Below are 18,270 nucleotides of genomic sequence, written 5' to 3' on the forward strand. Positions count from 1 at the left end.
TTGTGTCTCGGCCTGGTTTGGCATCAGTGTTGACATGTGGGTTTGAGGAAGTGGCCCCCTTCCCATCCTGAATACCCACTCTCAACCCCCCTGTCTTTTCATTGTCCCCAGTCACATAGCATAAAAACTGCAGCCTCTTTCGTCCTCACTGAGCCAAAACTGAGCTCAATGCTGCTCGATTGTGCGGACAGGCAGACGCTCCTTGCCATTGTTCTCTGTTTACATTTTATTCAAGCTGGAAAAATGATTTTTTACTGTTTTATCATCCATGAGAATCACACCACATAAAAACATATTAGCTTTTAAAAACTTTCCCACCAAATTGCTGAATGTTTCTCCTGGGTTCTCTCGCACCTCTAAGCATCTTTAGCAGAGTCAGGTCAGAGGGGTTGTCGCCAGTGTGACCAGCCGTGCAAGACTAAAGAGAGACAGCCCGCTCTAACCTCTCTGATCCACATAACCCAGTGAGCTTGACCCATTTCACATCAAAAGTCACAGGTCACCGGGCTCTTCTCACTGAAAGATAAGGCATTCGGGCCCTTCGCCACTGTTGTTAAAAAAACATTCAGATTATGTAGCAGAACCCATAATCTTAAAGAGCCGGTTTCACGTCAATGACCAAAAGTGAGCTGACAGTTTGAGGGATTACATGAGTCATGAGATAGTGTGGATTAAGGACAGAATTGGGTCTGAAGTTGTGGATCAGTGGCAGGTGACTCTGAGCTTTGGATGTTTTGTTCGGATGTGTGTTTTACGAGCACGGCTTCTTTCAGAGATGATAAAGAGGTGCTAAATCACGGTCATAACGTGTTAAGGGCCCAAATAATATGCTGCTTTGTCACACTGCGGTGAGATAAAATCATGTTAGTGTAAGAAGTATGTCTTTGTGGCCACTAATGGAGCAAAAAACAAGCCTCACTGCTCCCACTTAAACTTCACCTTGTTCAAGAGAGAGAGCGACAGAGCGTGGACATGATGAGGTAAGGCAGATTTACAGGAGGCCAGCTCATTAAAGAAATCACACTATGACTGAATCTTTCCATAAGCACACCTTATACACATATCTGTGTTTGTACGTGCCCTGTTGAGGCCTGAGGTGGACGAGAATCAGAGGAAATGAGGAGTAAGGCAACTCCTCTTAAGGCCCAGTGAAGTGAGGTTCAGGAAAGCCCTGGTATTAAGTTATCATGTTTCCCCTCCAAAATTAAAATGCCCCTTTGATTCCTTTTCATCCTTGAGCCCAGAGCAGATTGTAGTTTATATGCCTCAGCGGCTCCTAACGTGAACAAAATGGATTGTTTCTTCTTTGTACCATGCTGTGGGGGAAGTCTTTTAAATAAAGTACTAATGCCTTTTTTCTGTCTTCAGGTGGAAACAAACTAAAGCCTCAGCCATTTAGGCTCAACTGGGCCTGGATCTCTCTGGAGAAGGAATACTATATAGTGGATGAGGACACCAAATTCCTGGAGGTGACACTTAAACGCAGAGGCTACCTGGGGGAAACCTCCTTCGTCAGTAAGTGTTGACAGTCTTTTCATTTTACATTTTTATGACTAATAACTAGATTTAGCCAGAGATAGAATTATTATATTTATGGATTTGTTTTAGACCAAAAAAGGACATTATTGTTGTTTCTTATTTGTCATTTTGTTTCCTGTTAGAGTCTTTCTGTAGCATTTCCGTCACCTATTAGCGATAAACTCATATGAGGGATGTTGCCCTTATTAAACTGACAATGTCACAAAGAATTATCGGCCATTTAACTGTTATTGTGTGCCCTTCTATAAAACATCAGCATAACATTCTCTTATAAAACCTACACAGATTCATGTTGAGCTGCAGGATATCCCCATATTACCCTGACACTTAAACTGAAGAAAAGATCAAATCAACACTAATAACAACATGGTGTCTCCAAAGGTGCAGATCTTCTCATCTTCTGGAATTTCTCAATTATGGGATCAATAAAGGTGTATCTTATCTTTTGTGCTCTTGTTTGACTGCTGCTCCATTTCCTCTCTTGCCTGAAAGAGGTCTGATTGAGAGCGCGTATAACCTTTCCTGGTAAAGGTCACTAGGAAATGTCAACATGCTGGTCTGTTTGGCTGCATCAGACACTTGCATGCAACAGATTTACGACAACATATGTTAACATCTACACTTCAGTCTTTGAAGTGGCAGGAGGATTGTAAAGGAGCACATACCTTTATAAATAATGTTAGAAATGCAGAATCCTTTGCACCATACCTAAAATATCTAAATCATGATATACATTGTTTGAAACACCAGAAAAGCACTGGATTAAAATAGCGCTGTCACTATAAGAGCCACTGAAATCAGCAATTAAATCTCTTGTCGCTCAAACCACATACATCCTTCTCCCTCAGGTATCGCCACTAAGGATGGAACAGCTGAGAAGGACAAAGACTTCCGTGGCAAAGCCCAGAAGCAGGTCCAGTTCAACCCCGGCCAGACTACGGCAACCTGGAGGGTCAAGATCTTCACAGACCAGGAGTTTGAGACCTCGGAGACCTTTGAGATACAGCTGTCAGACCCCGTCATGGCTGTGCTGGAGTTTCCTGACACTGCAACAGTCGAAATTGTGGATCCTGGAGATGGTAGGACTCTATTTGGGCAAATCCTTACCACCATACATGCAGCCTTTTTGATTCAAAGACTTATGTATCATTGACTTGTACATGATTACTCATCATCTGTGTGTCCGTCCCACAACAGAGTCGACTGTCTACATTCCTCAAGCAGAGTACAAGATTGAGGAGGATGTTGGAGAGCTGTTAGTGCCGGTGCGGCGATCAGGAGATGCCAGCCAGGAACTCATGGTTGTTTGTTCCACTCAGCAAGGTGAGATGAACACAAACTATATCACAAATGTATCCTTAAAAAGTACTAAATATCAAAAGTTAAAAAAAAGATAAAAATAAAATAAATAAAGGTAAGTCCATGTTAACTGTTTTATTGTTACATACCGAACCAGCTGTATTTCATGACATTTATTATTATTTTTCCATTTTTCTACATTAATTATTTATATTAAACCATTCCTTAGTGAATCCTTTGACTTGCTGCTGCCAGGATCCACACAAGAATAACTGTTCCCATAATTCCTCAGGCACCGCCACTGGCACCATACCCAGCACTGTGCTGTCCTACTCTGACTACATCACCCGACCTGAGGACCACACCAGCGTGCTGCGTTTTGACAAGGACGAGCGAGAGAAACTCTGTCGCATCATCATCATCGATGACTCGCTGTATGAGGAGGAGGAGAGCTTTAACGTCACCCTCAGCATGCCCATGGGTGGTCAGGTGGGAGCCAACTTCCCAGCCGCCAAGATCACCATCTTGGCAGATAGCGATGATGGTGAGTGAAGTTTGTGTGTGCAATTAAACCTGTTATTGAGCCAATATTGTTTACTTAGCTGGACTTGTTCTGTGGTAGCAACACTTTACTCACCCCAGCAAACTTCAAGTGTGTGGGTGCTCAGTTTTGCAGATAGATGCATGGACACTGCAGACGGATGGCTGGATAGATGAAGTAGTGGCTTCATGAAATGACTACAGATACAAACAGAAACATTTATGGCTAACTTTTAAAGATGTCTATTCAGGTTTTCATAAAAACCTCCTGATCCTTTTCAACTTTAAACCAACAAACTAACACATAATTTAACAGGTGTACATTCACAGATTTCAACATATCTTCATACAAAAGTTTGTATGATATTTAATAAATGAGCGCCCAATGAATGACGTTACCCACTTAAAGAAAAGTGAAATGCGTTAGATTTAGGCAAGTAAAGTTATGTAGGTTAGGTAAAGGAAAAGAAACATGGTGACAACGTACCTTAACATAACTCAAAGTTCACTTGGTTTCAAACAGCGGTCTCCTGGGGGAAAGTCCCGTGTTGTTTGACCCATGCACCACACTAACCTGCCTCCTTATGCAGACTTTCAGTCTTTATACTACTTCCTTCTTTAATGCCATCAGCTCACTGGTTATGTGATTCGCAGCCTTCCCGATTACATAGGTTATACATGAATTACTTGCTCATGATTATGTGGGTTGCATAGGAATTGAATTACTTTTCGTAGGTATGCCCAGAGGAGCGGAAAGGAAAATTCAAGATAAGATCAGAAACAGATCAGAATTTAGTAATCCCCCAATAATAAGCTGATTTATTTCTGAAGAGACAAAGACCTCTGGGTGTGTACAAACAGTGCATGAGAGCAGCCGGCAGATTTACAAGTAAAAGACGTGCATCATGTCTCAAAATCTGCAGGTGTAGTAGGCCAGTGGTTCCTAAATGCTGTGCTGCGGCACACTGGTGTGCCGTGATGCCAGTCTAGGTGTGCTGTTAGATTTGGTGATAACCACACATTATTACTGCAATATTCAACTGGGCCTATACAAAATTGATTAAATTGACTGTTTCAGTATGTTGTGCGTGTCCGTTTCCTAATAAAGAGGAAAACTAAAAAAAACGAATTTAATTGAATTAAAAAAAAAAAAAAAAAAAACATCACAGGGAATCTATTTGTCATTGTGTGAATTATAAGTGTGTGACACATCAGAAGCCCCAATTGGCAGCCAGTGTGAGGGATGAGAACAATTAAAAGGAGAAAGCCATGAGTGGGATGCTGGATCGCATTATTGCATGGAGCAACACACATTATAGAAGCTATTGTGCACCAATATAAATACAGGTGTGCCTTGTGCCTCGGGCACAAAAGTTTGAAAACCAGGCTACAAAGATGCCAGAGCAGACCAGGAAAAGAGAGATGAGTTGATTTATGATCAGATTGCAGTATACTATCCAACACTGAAGCTTCAGACAAAAGCATTAATATTTGCAGAAAACTATATTATTACTTGCTGATTTCTGTGACTGTTAATATTAGTGTTGCCGGTCTATGTCTGATTCTGATTCACAGCTTACTTGCTAAAAACAGCAGAAAGATACTTGCTTGCTGCAAAAGGGAAAAAACTCGCTGAAATCCAAAACTGATGCACGCAAATCAACAAAAGCACACAAAGCAAAAAATCACAAACACTGCCTGACAATGAGCAAGGAGCCCAGAACACATTACTTGCCTAAAGATGAAGACAGAATGGCGTCATGTGCTGTGTTACAGTGCTCCTGACATTATAGTGGCAGCTGGGGGTGATCCTGTTGCTCATTGCCCCCTTTGATGGTCTATTTTGCCATTTTGGTATCTGCACACTATTAATCGCACAATAACCACAGTCGCCAAAGCAAAAGCCCTTGATACTGTCCCCGCCTTAATGGCTTTACAGTATTTTCGGGTCCATTACTCCTCCAGTTTGTGGGTCTGACTGCTTTGTTTACACACTCTGCTCCAGTTATCCTCCACATTCTGTCTGCCTGTGTCTGTCTGTCTGAGTGTTAGAAACAAGATAACAATAGACAGGTGTTGAGAGGGAGAATGACGGTCTCAGTGGATGTTATGCTACACTATGGGCTGTCTGACAGATAAAAGGGCTTCAAACATCATTGTGCTCCTCGAGCGACCCCCAGGCCTCATTGGCATTCAGTGGAGCTCGGGGGAAACAGAGGGCATCCCTTTGTCTGCAGGGACCAAAAGGCAGGTGGTGCAAAGAGAGGGACTATTGTGCAGGGAATCCAAATGACTGGCATGTTTTTACTCTTTCTCCTTGTTTGATGGTATTCAGGGCTACGTTGCCTCTTTCTGTTTACGAACTTGAGAAGGAATGCAGTTTATTTTTTAGGCCATACATCACAGATGTCAGTGGGTTGATTTGATCCGTCAAAGAAAACGTCTTAACAAACTTGACAAATTGTAGCCCCAAAATTCTTAAAATCCTTGAGACCCTTCTTGTTTTTCTTTGCGACCAGCGACACCAGAGTCATTTTGTCTTCCTCACATTTCTCCTCCATATCTCCAACCTTTCACCGAGGTAATTTCCTGGTCTTGCTTGTTGTAGAGACAGACGTGCTGTGGAGAAAGCATCCCTCGCAACAGGAGTACAATTGAACTTTATGTAAAAATAATCAGCGTGCATTCCCAGACACGTGAAGAGACAAGAGCGGACTCCTCAATGTAAACCTCTATTGTGGATCCACTTCTTGGTGGGTCCTGAAGCAACACCCTGTCATAAATCTGGTTCAGAGTACGTGTGTTTGTGTGTAAAACCATCTGCCTGTCTGAGTAAACTTGTGGTCTGGACTCTCGCCAGTAACGAGCCTCCATTGTTACTGTATTTGTCTGGCTCTTCCTCCCCCTGATCTTTAAGGTTGCCATGTTGGCACACAAACCTCCCCCATACAACCCCACTCTTCATCCTCCCTGCTACTAAATAGCTGTCTTGGAGGCTGAGAGGCATTGAAAGTGTGCCAGAAATCCCTCTTTCGGCATCAGTTGTCTGTTTCAGCGTCTGTCAAATTCTAACTAAACCCAAGATCTGCCAATTCTAGTCAAGCATCAATAAGTGGGAGCAACTTTATTGTGAAAACTGGTGTGTTTTAGTCTCCAAACAACACATTCACAGAACATTTAAACAGACAAAAAGAATTATATTTGATCAGTCTATCCCATTACCACATCCCAAACTCATTTATTGCCACGTGCTCTGCCCTGTCAATTGTATTTTATATGTTTACTTTAGTTTTAATGCTTCACAAGTGATAAAGAAGGCCAAAGGGTGTGTAACATTTGCTGAACAGTAGCCACAAGTGACATTTTTGAGATGATGATAAATGTTGAAACATGGTTTTGCAATTTAACAAGGAAAGGAGACTCATAGTGCCCTTGAAATGACTCAGTAATGTCAGTTACCCAGCAGTATCTTATCTTAATGGCAAGGGTGCATTTTATTGCTTATGACTTCAGCTTTTCATTGATAAGAGGACTAAATATTTATTTCCTCTTTCACTTTAATAATGGTTAATAGGGCTTTGAAAATTAATTAAAAGACATTAATGTGGACAACTTTGGGGTTGCTAAGTCATTAAAAATCCCTTATTTACCCCAATCTTGCTTTTTCTTTTCGTACTTTAATTAATCAGGATGGATTATTGCAGCCTTTTATTAATAACTCTTTGTGCATCTGTAACAGTGGCATTGACGAGTCAATAGAAACCAATTAAATCATAGATTACCACCATGTAATACTGCATTATTACCAAAAACAGAGAGATTTTTCACAACTATGTTTGTGTTGATGGCTTATAGCTGATCTATAAGGCATTTGTTTCAAGTTTAACGTTTATTACATTTATATAGCACTTTAAAATGCAAACAGATTTTGCACCAAAGTGCTTTACAAAAAAAGACATATATGCATATACAGTGATTTTCAAACTTTTTGAGCCGCATGCACACCAAAGTCTCAAAATCTCAAGGCATATCTGTGCACAATAGGCTCTATAATGTGTGTTATGACTCTTATCACGACATTAATGTTTGTTTTTATTTACTAATATCAAATAACAATTGACAACCAACTATTACTCATGAAATATTTATTAACAAAATGATTCAAAATTCATTTTAAACTTTTTAGAATTATATCAAAGCACCAATAATACATCCATTTAAACAGGAAATAATGTAAGATAATGTGATGTGTTACACACTTAATTAAAATTCAATTCAGTTCAATTCAGTTCAATTCAATTCAATTCAATTCAATTCAATTCAATTCAATTCAGTTCAATTCAATTCAATTTATTTTTTAAGGTAGAGATTGACTCTTTATTATGGAATTGATGTGCACAACATACTGATGAAAAATTCATACATAACTTTTTGTAGAGGCCCAGCTGTATATTGCAATAATAATGTGTGGTTTTCACAAAAATCCCATGGCACACCTGGATTTGAATCATGGCACACCACTGTGCCGTGTATATGCATATAAGCATAGATACATAAAAGTGCATAGATTAAAAAAAAGAAAGAAGAAGATTAAAACAGAAACAAGTTTAAACACAAAGAAAAAGCAAAGAATAAAATGGGTCTGTGTAAATAATTTACTAAGTAAGTATAAAGCCATTGGTTACTTTTATTAAGGGGGTCCTATTTGAAATTGGCATCATAATTTAAACTGAAAATGTTTCTGTCTTTATCTTTTCTCTGTTTCTTACCTCAGTTTATAGTCTAGAAGAGCTTAAGGCCTGAGTTTGCCCGCTATCAGTCGATCTCTAAAAGCACTGGCTGGACAGAGTGTGATGAAAACATGCTTTATACAGAAGTGAGGAGAGACAAACTGACAATGTGTTCCAGGGGTCTGAATTCTTGCCCTCTGCCTTTACAAAGTGGATGGTTGCCTCTCTGTCTCTGCCAAACCCTTGCCATAATGCATATTAGCTGCTCTATCATCAGACGCTGGGAACATCCCCTCACTCTTGCACACACAAGAACACCCCTAATTCTTCAGGTGCATCCTTGGCCCTTTGGCGTTGAGTTCAGACAGAGCTGTCTGGATTTAGATAAGTGGGGGGGAGGGAAGTTGAAGGAGAACAGGATAAGAGGGATGACAGCTCTCTTCCTGTGCTGAGTCAAAAATTAGAGAGCTTGCTCAGCTATTCATGCCAATTTGTCCCTGATCCTGGCTCGATTAAAAGCTTGTGTTGCTATCTAACAAGAAACTTTTGTTGCGACAAACAGCAGAACTGATGAAAATACAATATTTTGACAAAACACCATAATGATAAATGTATTTTATGCACTGGCTTATTTTATTTAAAAAGTGATGACCATAAGGGATTTTGATGTCTTTATCATTTACCCATTGTACTTTCCTATTATTCCAAAATCCCACAGAGCCCTCGCTGTATTTTGGGGAACCTGAGTATGTCACAGATGAGAGTTCAGGCTACGTTGAGGTGAAGGTCTGGAGGACAGGAACCGATCTGTCCAAGACGGCTACTGTCACCGTGCGCTCCAGGAAGAGCGAGCCTGTCTCTGCAGAAGGTAAAACCAGCAGTTTGACACATTAAGCATTTAGTCATGATTGTGCATTACAGTGTTATTTCATGGTTTCCTCTCTGTCTGGCAGCTGGACTGGACTATGTCGGCATCAGTCGCAACCTAGACTTTGCTCCTGGAGTGACGATGCAGACATTCAGAGTGACCATCCTGGATGATCTGGGTCAGCCAGAGCTGGAGGGGCCTGAGACCTTTGACCTCGTCTTACGGATGCCCATGAATGCTGTGCTGGGGGAGCCTAGCAAGACCACCATCACCATCAATGATACATTCACTGACGGTGAGTGTCAAGCACACAAAACCTGATGAAATATGGTATACCCAAGCCTACAGTAACTTCACAGTATATTCTATATAAGTTGATGTGAGTAAAGTCATATAACTATTGCTAGTCTTTTAAAATAAATACTCTTTTAAATCAATTATATTTTTATCCCCCATTTAATTAATTTTTAAAACGATTCAGTTTAAATTTGGGCATCCTGCATCTTATATGTGTTGTGTAAAGTGCAGCCCTTAGCTTCACTCAAACGCAGTGAAAGTCTTTTATTACAAGTTGATTTCTGTCTCTACAGTGCCAAAATTTCAGTTCAAGGAAGGAAGCTACAAGGTGGATGAGTCCGATGGGGAGGTAACAGCTATTGTGTACCGCAGTGGAGACATTAGCATCAAGTCCACGGTGCGCTGTTACACTCGCCAAGGCTCTGCTCAGGTCATGATGGACTACAGCGAAAGACCCAACACTGACGCATCAGTCATCACTTTCCTGCCAGGTGAGACCTCCCCTCTCCCTCTTAATCTCCCTGTTCCTCTACATCCAGCAGCACTTATCTAAATATGTTGATCCTTTTGTTTCAGGTGAAACCGAGAAGCCGTGTGTGGTCAGCCTGATGGATGACTCGGTCCATGAAGAGGACGAAGAGTTCCGCCTCGTCCTGGGAACTCCAAAGAGCAAGTCTCTGTATGGAGCTTCTATCGGGGAGCAGAAGGAAGCGATCATCACAGTCACAGATGAGAAAGACAGTATGTATTTTACCCACACAGAAAAATATTGTATAAACACAAAAAAAACCCACAATATTCCACAAAACCTGGAATGACTGTAGCATACAGATAAAACTAAAGAATTAAAAATGGTGGGAGTGGAAAATAAATTAGTCCTACCTACCTTATCTCCTGAGACCCTGTGTCCTCATATGACGACATCAGATTTTGAGTTTACTGTAACTTATACTTCATTCTGCTCAACTTAGACCTGTTGTCCTCATTTGTGGACACTTTTTTGTCCCATCTAGTGGCAGTGGAAACAATACCCTGATCCATGTAAAAACAAGATGGCAGCCATCTCTGCCAAGTCAGTCTACAGCTGATGTTTGAGGGCATTGGGATGTAGCCTTATTTGAGGACACTGAGACTTTATTGTGGCCTAGAGAACTACTCTGTTTGATAAATATGTCTATGTTGTTTTGGCTGACGTATAATTCTAATTTTCTTCCTGTTCCAGAGCCTGTCATCCGTTTCTCTGAGATCAAGTACAGTGTACGTGAACCTCAGGTCAAAGGTGGCGTGGCGATAGTGAAGATTCCCATCCTGCGGGTTGGAGACACCTCAAAGGTCTCAGTGGTGAGAGTCCACACCAAGGACGGCTCTGCAACCTCCGGAGAGGACTACAACCCGCTGTCAGAGGGTGAGCAGTGACATAGCAGTTTGTACAGTGCTGCTTCAAATGACTTTATCTCAGAAATATTAAACTTTTTGATCAATGCTCACTTTACTGTCTCTGTTCCTCAGATGTTGAGTTCAAGGAGGGTGAGAAGGAGCACTTTGTGGAGATTGAGATCCTGTATGACGGTGAGAGAGAGATGAGAGAGGCCTTCACTGTACACATGAAGCCAGATGACAACATGGTGGCTGAAATACAGGTGACACAAAGGCCGCACATCACATACAAACACACATACAAGAATAAGCCAGTAGTGAGTCCTGTATGTGCACACGTACAGTGCTGCATATCTACACACGTGAGCATGCGCCCCTCTCATGTCAGCCTGTGTTAAAATAGCCAGGCAGCAGCTGGCATTGCTGTCAGCACGCCTGAACCACAGAGTCTTATAAAAAGCTTTTCCCTCTGGAATGAGATGCTGAAGGGAATGTCCCAGCAGAGCCAAACAGTAGACAAACCTATAAACAGAACTGCGACATTCTACCCATGCACTGTACATCAGACATGTACCGCTCACGTGACAAATTCAAATATGTAAGGTAATTTAACAAAGATAGATTAAATCTGTCGGAGGGATGGTGGGAAATATGTTCGGTCAATTTAAAGTCTGTTTTTGAAGTTGACAACCAACTAACGATGCTTTCCCTCTTCTTGCTAGATGAACAAAGCCATTGTGTACATTGAGGAGATGGATAGTGTGGCAGATGTTACCTTCCCGGCCGTGCCCCACGTGGTTTCCCTGCTCATGTATGACGACACAGCTAAAACCAAAGACAAGCCCCAGCCGCCCAATGGATACCCTGTTGTTTGTGTGACGGTGAGTGTAATGCTTCTGCTGCTTTTGAGAACCACAAACACCTCCAGGTTTCTTTTAATTTCCATAGTACATCTGTACCCTGCTCCGTCTTAGTTCTGGCTGTTTCTAGCTAATGCAGTCCAGGTTTGACAGATCTGGGGTAGCTATGGCTCAGAGGTAGAGCAGGTCATCCACCAATTAGAAGATCGGTGGTTCAATCCTGGGCTCCTCCACTCCACATGTCAAAACATCCTTGGGCAAGATACTGAACCACAAACTGCTCCTGATGACTGTTCCTTCAGTGTGTGTGAATGGTTACTGAGTAGCAGGTGGCACCATGTATGGTAGCTTCAGCCACCAGTGTGTGAATGTGTTTGTGAATGGGTGAATGTGACACATAGTGTTAAAGCGCTTTGAGTGGTTAGAAAACTAGAAAGGTGCTATACAAGCGCAGTCCATCTGGGGAAAACTGCATTTTCCTACCATGCACCTTTGGCATGAAATAATCTGCAAAAAAATCTATCCATTGATTAACTTCAGGGGACCATAAAGAATGTGGTGATGGAGGCATGTGGTTTTTTTCTTGAAAGGCCACTGAGTTAAATGGCTATTTTGAATTTTTGTATATCATGTTGTATATGTTGTATTTAATATGTTGTGATTTTGCACGCCTCCTATCTTGGTCTCTCTTGTAAAATATATTTTTGATCTCAGTGGGACTTCCTGGTAAAATAAATGAAATAAAATTTTTCAATTGCCATCTGTCTTGTCATCCTCTGCAGGCTTGCAACCCCAAGTACCACGACTTTGACAAAACTGGCTCCATCTGCTCTGCTGAGAACATCAACGACACCCTCACTCAGTATCGCTGGCTGGTCAGCGCCCCCACCGGCTCAGATGGAGTGGCCAGCCCCATGAGGGAGGTGGACACCAATACTTTCTTCACCAACACCAAGTCCATCACTTTGGATTCCATCTACTTCCAGAGTGGCTCAAGGGTTCAATGTGCAGCGAGAGCTTTCAATGCCAATGGAGATGCTGGTCTGGAGCTGTCTAGCCCCATCGCTGTGATCAGCAAAGAGGAGGGTGAGTGAGTGACCGATGGGGCATGCAACGTTCATGCTCAGTATGAAGATCATTAACTGACCTCTGACTGTTTGCAGGTATGTGTCAGCCTCGTATCCAAGGCACTGTTGGAGCTGAACCCTTCTCTGCAAAGATCCGCTACACTGGTCCAGATGACCCAGACTTCCCCAACCTCATTAAACTGACAGTCAACATGCCTCACATGGATGGTGAGCAGTAAACACAGATTACAACCATTAATAGTCTTTAATGTTTAGTAGCCAGAGATCCAGATAATTAAGCTATTCACTCTCTACAGGCATGTTACCAGTGATCTCCACTAGACCTCTGTCCAACTTTGAGCTCACCCTGAGCCCAGATGGCACGCGTGTGGGCAACCATCGCTGCTCCAACTTGCTGGACTTCAATGAGATCCAAACAGGCCACGGCTTCATCACAGATGCAACAAAGAACCCTGAGATCATTGGCGAGACTTCACCCTACCAGTACAGCCCGATCATGCGCTCAACCAACTCTTTGCGCTTCTACAGGAACCTCAACTTGGAGGCCTGCCTCTGGGAGTTCACCACCTACTACGACATGTCAGAGCTGCTGAATGACTGTGGAGGCTCCATAGGCACCGATGGACAGGTAGGACACACATAAAGGAAACAAATAAACCCAAATCAGTCATTCCAATGGCCCAGTTACACCAACATTTATCTAACAATTGACTCACTTCCATGTTTTGGTGAACTTTGATATGCATATTGACCAATTGCAGAATGTCTGTTGAAAGCTGGAGACCAAAATGGAAGAAACTATTGTAGCCTATTAGCTGTGCTGCACCATCTACCTTTATATCACAGCCTCTGTTGGAGTACAGCTCTGCAAAAGAGAAATGGTTGCAGACAGTCAGGTTAGACAAGAGTGGTGGTGCAAATACGTGTTTTGAATAAACTGTTTGAAACTACTGTCTTTTAAGCAACTAAGCAAACCAACTTGCTAACTAACAATAGCTGACAGCTAGCAAGTAAACTAGCTTGGAAAGGTGTATCTAAGTTCTCTGGGTCCTATGTTCCTCAGCTCACTATCCTCTTAATATGACACATTAAAAAGACTTTTCAAAGGGTTTTATGTTCTCAGCAATGTTTTTGTCTTTAGGTGAATTGTTCAATGTATGTTTCAAGTCACTGTCACCAAGCACATATTTCATACATAGATGTGTGGGTGAATTTCACTGTGCCACTTCCTGGTCCTTGACAATGTCTGATTTGTCTCTTATTCAGGTGCTGAACCTGGTCCAGTCCTACGTCACACTTCGTGTTCCTCTGTTTGTGTCCTACGTCTTCCACTCTCCCGTAGCCGTGGGAGGCTGGCAGCACTTTGACCTGCAGTCAGAGCTCAAACTCACCTTTGTGTATGATACAGCTATTTTATGGCAGGACGGCATCGGCAGCCCACCTGAGGCTGAGCTACAGGGTATGTTCTCTGACCGATGCTGCTCTCTGTTGGTGATTACAGTCCATTTGTGAAGCACTGTGTAACTTCGTTCTTTGTTTTCACAGGAGCCATGTACCCAACCAGTATGCGTATAAATGAGGAGGGACGCCTGGTAGTCAACTTCAAGACAGAGGCTCGCTTCAGGGGACAGTTTGTTATGTCTCATCCAGGTAAGAGGGTGGCGCCCACGCACACACACACGCCCTAAAACCATCCAGTGCAGTCATTCTATACAGCGACCTCCTATTGGATTACCCTGTGGCCGACATCCTCTCTTCATCTATTTCTGGAGTTCCACATTAGGGGTCCTTCCTGTGTGAAAGTGGCAGGGGTCATTTCAGCAAATGTCAAAATGACCCTTCAGGGTTTTACAGTTAGGAGGCGAGTGGCCCAAACAATGTAGAAGGTCACTCTATAAATAAAAAGTAGACACAGTTGCAGTTGTAGTTTAGACAAATTGCAGCTTTAAAGATTTACTGTCTACATGTTTATTTTCTTTTTCAGGCACCAGCGTGTCATCCATGGTGATATGTGCTGACCACCCTGGGCTGACATTCACGCTCGCCCTGGTCAGGACTGAGCCTACGTACAACCAGCCCATGCAGCAGTGGAGCTTTGTCTCAGACTTTGCTGTAAGTTGACATGCTGTCAAAACATGCCAGCTGTGGTGAAATGATCACAAACATCACAGACAGCCTTATAAGTGTTTCTGTGTGACCTCTAGGTGAGAGACTACTCCGGGACCTACACAGTGAAGTTGATCGCCTGCATTGCATCACCCAATGGGGAGTTCAGCATCCCTCCTGTCTGCCATCCAAGAGAGCCACTGACGTTTGACATGGACATTCGTTTCCAGCAGGTTAGCCTAAATATCCTGACAAAAATCCTCCAGAACACAGATGTTTTATTTTAAGGTGACACTTTGAATAGACCCAGATCATTCAGACTTCACTTGTGGAGCTAGGATGCAAGGAAGAGACGTGAGTAGAGCGAAGAGACATGTTTGCATAATGAAAAGCAGCCTTAGAGTCATAAGAGTGATTTTCTACAGTTTCACTTCCTCCACGGTTATCTCCTCATCTGTAGTTGACATCTATAGAATCGTCTGTGGATATTCTCATTTATCCAGGTCAATTCCATTCTGGCAACAATTAAATCGTAGGCAACTGGACTTTGATTTTGTCTAGAAGACGTCTGACCAGTCAGACTAGTGAGGACTAGTCAGACTGATGCGTTGAGAACTGATGAAGCCGCTTGGATAAGAGGCGAAACGTCTTCTAGACAAAATCAAAGTCCAGTTGCCTACGATTTAATTGTTGCCAGAACATCTATAGAATCTAACCACCAAAATCTTTTCAGATGGAAGTACCTAAAACCAGATCTTATCAAATGGGGGTCAGTGACCTAATGCGTATCAGTTTAGGAATCCTTGACACAAAAAAGGTTGAGAACATCTCATTTAAGGGGAAAGAAGATCCTCCATGATGATGGAGAGCAAACAATATCCAGGTCACGGGAGGAGAAACGACACAAAGAAGCATAAGTTAGCAAAATGAAAGCACCCTTTTTTTCACATTGGGCTCACTTCTATAGTGAATTAGGTAATGAAAATAAACTGTTACCTATTTTTCTGGAGACCCTGAAGGTCCCCTGGTTGAGAACATATGATTTAGACTTTAAGAACTTTTAATTGTTTTCAGGGAAGTTACATTTGTCAGAAGTTTTCATTGACCACAAACTTTCTTTAGATTGGTGCTTTTCTCTGATCTGCCACCTATAATCTGTTCTGTGTACGGTAACTCTTCTTCTGTGCTCCAGGTGAGTGACCCAGTTGCAGCCGAGTTTAGCCTCAACACTCAGATGTTCCTGCTGTCCAAGAAGGAGCTGTGGCTGTCTGACGGCTCCATGGGCTTCGGAGAGGGGACTGATGCTGCTTTTTCAGAGGGTACTACAACAGTGCCATCTAGTGGACTTTAGTAAACATTACAGCTGAGGACCATTAACCCTGTGGATCCCATGTTACAGTCTCACTGACCATTTCATCTGTTCTTTGCTTTAGGTTCCACAATCTTCGGTCGTGTGATGGTGGACCCAGTCCAGAACTTGGGCGACTCCTTCTCCTGCAGCATAGAGAAAGTCTTCCTCTGCACTGGAGCAGATGGTTATGTTCCCAAGTACAACCCCACCAACAAGGAGTATGGCTGCCTGGCAGATGCTCCCTCTTTGCTTTACAGATTCAAGATCCTGGTAAGATGCGATGAATCCACATACTTTAGTGTGTTATGTAAGCCAAAACAAGAGGAAGTAAATTCTGATTTCTGTGTGTGTTGTTCCTACAGGACAAGGCCCAGCCAGAGACTCAAGCCACAGCATTTGGTGATGTCTCTTTTAAGGCCACACTGGCTCAAGACACACCTGGAGGTCTGCCTTTGGTCAGACAGCCAGGATCAGACGGCTTCACTCTCTCCTCATCTCCACTTTTCCAGGTCCTAAAATACAATATATTCTTGTATTGCATAAAGATATCATAGATACGGACAGATAGACTCATGTTTTTCCTCTGCAGGTGGCTGCTGGTCGAGAATGGTTCATCCACACTATTTACACAGTCCGCTCCAGAGAAAATGCCAACCGCAACATTGGCAAGCGCAGTGTGGAGTACCTGCATCACAGCATGACATCTGTTGAGCAGCCACAAACCTCCGACATGGCCACCCGACGCCACCGCCGTGCTGCCCCTGCTTTCTCCGCCCCTGGTGAAGTCCAGGACATCGGTGTTGAAAACAACCGTGGCACCAACATCCAGCACATCGCTCTAGACAGAGCAGACCGCATGGTGGTTAGCCAGCGCCAGCCCTGGTCCCCAAACCACGATGCCCTCCTGGAGCGCCCCTTGCTGGAAAGCTCTGGCAGAGAAATGGCTGACACCTCCACCCTGCCCATGTTAGTGGGCCTCGCAGGTCTGATCCTCCTCATCTGCCTCATCGCCACCATCGTCATTCTGCTGCTGCGGCGCAAGAAGAGGGAAAAGAAGACGCAGTTCCCTCCTTACACCACCTCCTCTTCTTCTGCCTACACTGGCTACAGCCACAGCCCAGCGGGTATGTGGAGCAGCTCAGACAACTCTGAGGTCTAGATGTGGCTCCCCTCCACCTCACACACCTGCCCCCTATTATAAAGACTATGATAGTCTTCTCCACCATTGTGCCTTTAAAGCCCAACTCTTGTAGCACTGAATAGAGCCCAGTACAACCTGTGGACAGCACAGTATGTCAGTGCCTGGGGCCTACATGCAGAGAACGCACCAGAGTTTTCAGAGGCTTATTGATCTCTGATGTTAGTTCTTGCTGTACTGTACTGTAGGTTTTCGCAGCCTTTTTTGAATCATGGATGTACGAAGAAGCCCCTCACAATGATTCACCTGCTTTATTGTTTGCCAAGTTGTAAAATATCCCACTTTATTCAGTGTTTGCAAATGCATGAAAGCCCCAGTTTAGTAAATGCAATTATCTCACAACGTAAGAAGCAACCTTGTTTAAATTTCAAGAAAGAAAATAATTGTTTCTGTTCCTCCTTTAAAAAATAACCAGTTTACCAAGTTTTTTTTTTATTACTGTAATTCACTGTGTTCATTATTTTGTTTTGTGGAGAGTAGAGCAAAATGGACTGAATGTTAGTTGACCTTACTGAATGATGTGATAAATGATTTTTAGTATTGATATTTCACTGTTGTGCTTTAAAAGCCTGCAGTACACCTGCTGCCCACTGCTGAGTAACACTACCGATATGGTGCCATTGAAAGGGATTGTAAATGTCATTTAAGTCTTTTGACAATGCAGATTTTTTTTTTTTTTTTTACGTTTTTTCAGGTCAATGTGGCTGAAATCAGATGCAAAACTATCTGTGTACATATCAATGTAGGACTATGAAAAAAAAGGTATTACTACACCCTGGTGAAACTTGAAAAAATATGAACTACACGTCTTTCTGGTTTGTTGATCAAGTCCTGAAAAAACAAGTGCAGCATAAAAGTTATAATTATTCTTCTACAGGTGACAGTATATTTTAATGTGCCAATTGTTACTACACTTTTGTGCCTCATTAATTTTATGTCAGTTTCAAGAGTTTGGATGTATGTACACCTCAACTGCCAAATACAAATGTCCTTTTTTGATATCTGTGTCTTATTTAT

At 42.6% G+C, this 18,270-nt stretch overlaps 1 protein-coding gene across 1 annotated transcript in view; it reads left to right on the top strand.

Moving 5' to 3' along the window:
- The window catches only part of frem3 (Fras1 related extracellular matrix 3), a 38,197-nt gene extending 19,945 nt beyond the window's left edge, over positions 1 to 18,252 (top strand). The window contains exons 3-24 of the mRNA XM_033624269.2: positions 1,369 to 1,515; positions 2,388 to 2,618; positions 2,737 to 2,862; positions 3,131 to 3,382; positions 8,827 to 8,976; positions 9,062 to 9,271; positions 9,567 to 9,764; positions 9,850 to 10,014; positions 10,496 to 10,678; positions 10,783 to 10,913; positions 11,373 to 11,531; positions 12,293 to 12,596; positions 12,674 to 12,805; positions 12,895 to 13,226; positions 13,865 to 14,057; positions 14,144 to 14,248; positions 14,583 to 14,710; positions 14,803 to 14,937; positions 15,897 to 16,023; positions 16,138 to 16,325; positions 16,418 to 16,564; positions 16,645 to 18,252. Of these exons, the coding sequence (XP_033480160.2) occupies positions 1,369 to 1,515; positions 2,388 to 2,618; positions 2,737 to 2,862; positions 3,131 to 3,382; positions 8,827 to 8,976; positions 9,062 to 9,271; positions 9,567 to 9,764; positions 9,850 to 10,014; positions 10,496 to 10,678; positions 10,783 to 10,913; positions 11,373 to 11,531; positions 12,293 to 12,596; positions 12,674 to 12,805; positions 12,895 to 13,226; positions 13,865 to 14,057; positions 14,144 to 14,248; positions 14,583 to 14,710; positions 14,803 to 14,937; positions 15,897 to 16,023; positions 16,138 to 16,325; positions 16,418 to 16,564; positions 16,645 to 17,214 (4,313 nt within the window). The 3' untranslated portion in view covers positions 17,215 to 18,252. The remainder of the gene's footprint in view (positions 1 to 1,368; positions 1,516 to 2,387; positions 2,619 to 2,736; positions 2,863 to 3,130; positions 3,383 to 8,826; positions 8,977 to 9,061; positions 9,272 to 9,566; positions 9,765 to 9,849; positions 10,015 to 10,495; positions 10,679 to 10,782; positions 10,914 to 11,372; positions 11,532 to 12,292; positions 12,597 to 12,673; positions 12,806 to 12,894; positions 13,227 to 13,864; positions 14,058 to 14,143; positions 14,249 to 14,582; positions 14,711 to 14,802; positions 14,938 to 15,896; positions 16,024 to 16,137; positions 16,326 to 16,417; positions 16,565 to 16,644) is intronic.
- The last annotated feature ends 18 nt before the right edge of the window (positions 18,253 to 18,270 follow it).

This window comes from Epinephelus lanceolatus, chromosome 3 (assembly GCF_041903045.1).
Source record: "Epinephelus lanceolatus isolate andai-2023 chromosome 3, ASM4190304v1, whole genome shotgun sequence".
Lineage (NCBI taxonomy): Eukaryota > Metazoa > Chordata > Actinopteri > Perciformes > Serranidae > Epinephelus > Epinephelus lanceolatus.